The sequence below is a fragment of the Seriola lalandi genome, unplaced genomic scaffold (assembly GCF_002814215.2).
Source record: "Seriola lalandi dorsalis isolate HSWRI2012SDOR001 ecotype SW California unplaced genomic scaffold, Sedor1 jcf7180002054558, whole genome shotgun sequence".
Lineage (NCBI taxonomy): Eukaryota > Metazoa > Chordata > Actinopteri > Carangiformes > Carangidae > Seriola > Seriola lalandi.
The window spans coordinates 180,856-182,786 of record NW_019525111.1 but is presented as its reverse complement, the minus strand read 5'-3'; the positions used below and the strand labels follow the sequence as shown (position 1 = coordinate 182,786).

The following is a 1,931-nucleotide window of genomic DNA, read 5'->3' as shown; positions in this document are numbered from 1 at the left end:
GGTGAGGAGGGGGAGTAAAGAAGGAGAGGCAGAAACATTATGAAGTGTGTGAATCCCGCAGGCCGTGTGCATACCGAGGAGTCTTCTCCACAATCATCTCAGCGTGTTTTATTACTTTGCTCTGACCGCCGCGCTCGCCTCAGCAGCCACAGGTAAATCAGCAGCGAAGCTAATGACGCATTTCATATTCAACACACAACCATCACCACCTTTTCTCCTCGTTCCCCTCCCCTCATCTACATTTCAATTCTATTGCATCCCTCTATATTTATCTCTCCCCCTCCTCCTCCCTTCTCATCCTCTGAATCTTCTTCTCTCTCTCTCCTGCCTCCCCTTCATCGCTTCTCTCGACCCCCCCCCCCTCTCCCCCCGCTGTGCTTGTTTCTCTTCCCCTGTAGCAGAGGTGTATTTTAGCAGAAAATGAACAAGGTCCTACCTGAGGGCACAGACGCAGGATTGAAGGGAGCAAACAGTTCTGTGGGAGGCTGCAGGCCCTGCGAGGGGTCGAGGGTGTTGGCTGGAGAGGCGGGAGTCTGCGCCGGTTGTGATTGGAGGTCGCGGTGTGAGGAAGAACAAAGAGGAGACAGCTCAGTGGAAATGCTGGTAAGATGTAAACAGTGTGTGTGTGTGTGTGTGTGTGTGTGACGGCTACTCACCGATGGGGAGGTGATGTCAGGGGGTGTGGACATGTCTCCGAAAATCTCTAACTGGTTGATATTCTGAGAAGCAGAGAGAGCACACAGCAGCAGTCAGGAGCAGTGGCCACGCCGTGACAGTATGTACGTTATCTGACGCCGTTTCCATTCCAGTGCAACATGCATCACACACCGCATGCAGCACGACGCCGGCTCGGTGGGTCTGTGGTACTTACCTCGGCGCTGTGGCAGCAACGCAGAGGGGGTGACAGAGGGGTGAGGAGAGATGGCATAATGAGATGAAATGATCCACTATGATGACATACCTACCAAGACTTAACACAATCTTTGTCATCTGCTCCAGATAAAAGGTGCTTTCCAGTAGCTGCTCTAAACACAGACCCCCCCCCATCATTACTGTACCCCTGCCTTCTTCTGGACAAGTCATTAATGTTTCCCTCTTGTAGATGTGTGAAGTGCCTCAGAGGGAACAACTATCAAAGACGGCAGCCTGATCTGAATTGGTTCTGTATCATTCTGTGTCCTTTCACAGTTTCCCATGATCCTTCTCTTTAGTATCTTCCCTTTTTTTTTTTGCACATTAATAATATCTTTAGGCCGGTGGCAAGTGAAGGAAACTATTTTTAGTCGATAAAGGAATTTAAGCCTTGAATACATGGTCAGAGATTTGCATAAATCACGGATGCGGATAATTTCTTCAGAGATAATGAATGTTCTTAGAATATCTTCCTCCTCGTTCGCTCGTGTAGGTCACACATAGTCCATAAAGTTCTTTTTACGTGTATCAGAAAATGGATCTGTGAGCATGGCGTTTTACAGTTATGGATCTGAACGGCTATGCTAGGGTTCTTTAACAAAGGGAGGAGGACGGGAGGCGGGAATATGGACTATTGTTGCTGCAGAGTCTAGCGTAGCAGATAAACATCAACTCAACAAGACGATAAGCTTGATACCCGAGATACACAAAACGGTTCATCCACAGGGACTGATAACAGGATATACATGGGATTAAATTCTCAAAACACACTTTAACAAACACTGTTCTTGACCTAAAATACACCAGTTTCCCTCAGTGGTTACTGAACGCTGTGGCACTGAGTTCTCTGAGTCAGACGATCTGTTCAGAACAGAAAGCAGCGGCTCTGGAGCGAGGCATCAAACGGCTCAGGACGATGGACAATTATAGACTTTCTGTCCACCTGACTCCATATCCTTTATGTGTCATGAACGCTTTATTAATGTGCGTAACTGGGGGGGGGGGGGGGGGGGGGGGCT

General features: G+C 48.5%; 1 protein-coding gene across 8 annotated transcripts in view; it reads right to left on the bottom strand.

Moving 5' to 3' along the window:
- Nucleotides 1-1,931, bottom strand: part of dab1a (DAB adaptor protein 1a) — a 52,494-nt gene that overhangs the window by 9,329 nt on the left and 41,234 nt on the right. For all 8 annotated transcript variants that reach the window (XM_023415774.2, XM_023415777.2, XM_023415779.2 and 5 more), the window contains 2 exons: nt 657-719; nt 437-533 (listed from right to left, as the gene is read on the bottom strand). In XM_023415774.2, coding sequence (XP_023271542.1) covers nt 437-533; nt 657-719 — 160 coding nt within the window. The remainder of the gene's footprint in view (nt 1-436; nt 534-656; nt 720-1,931) is intronic.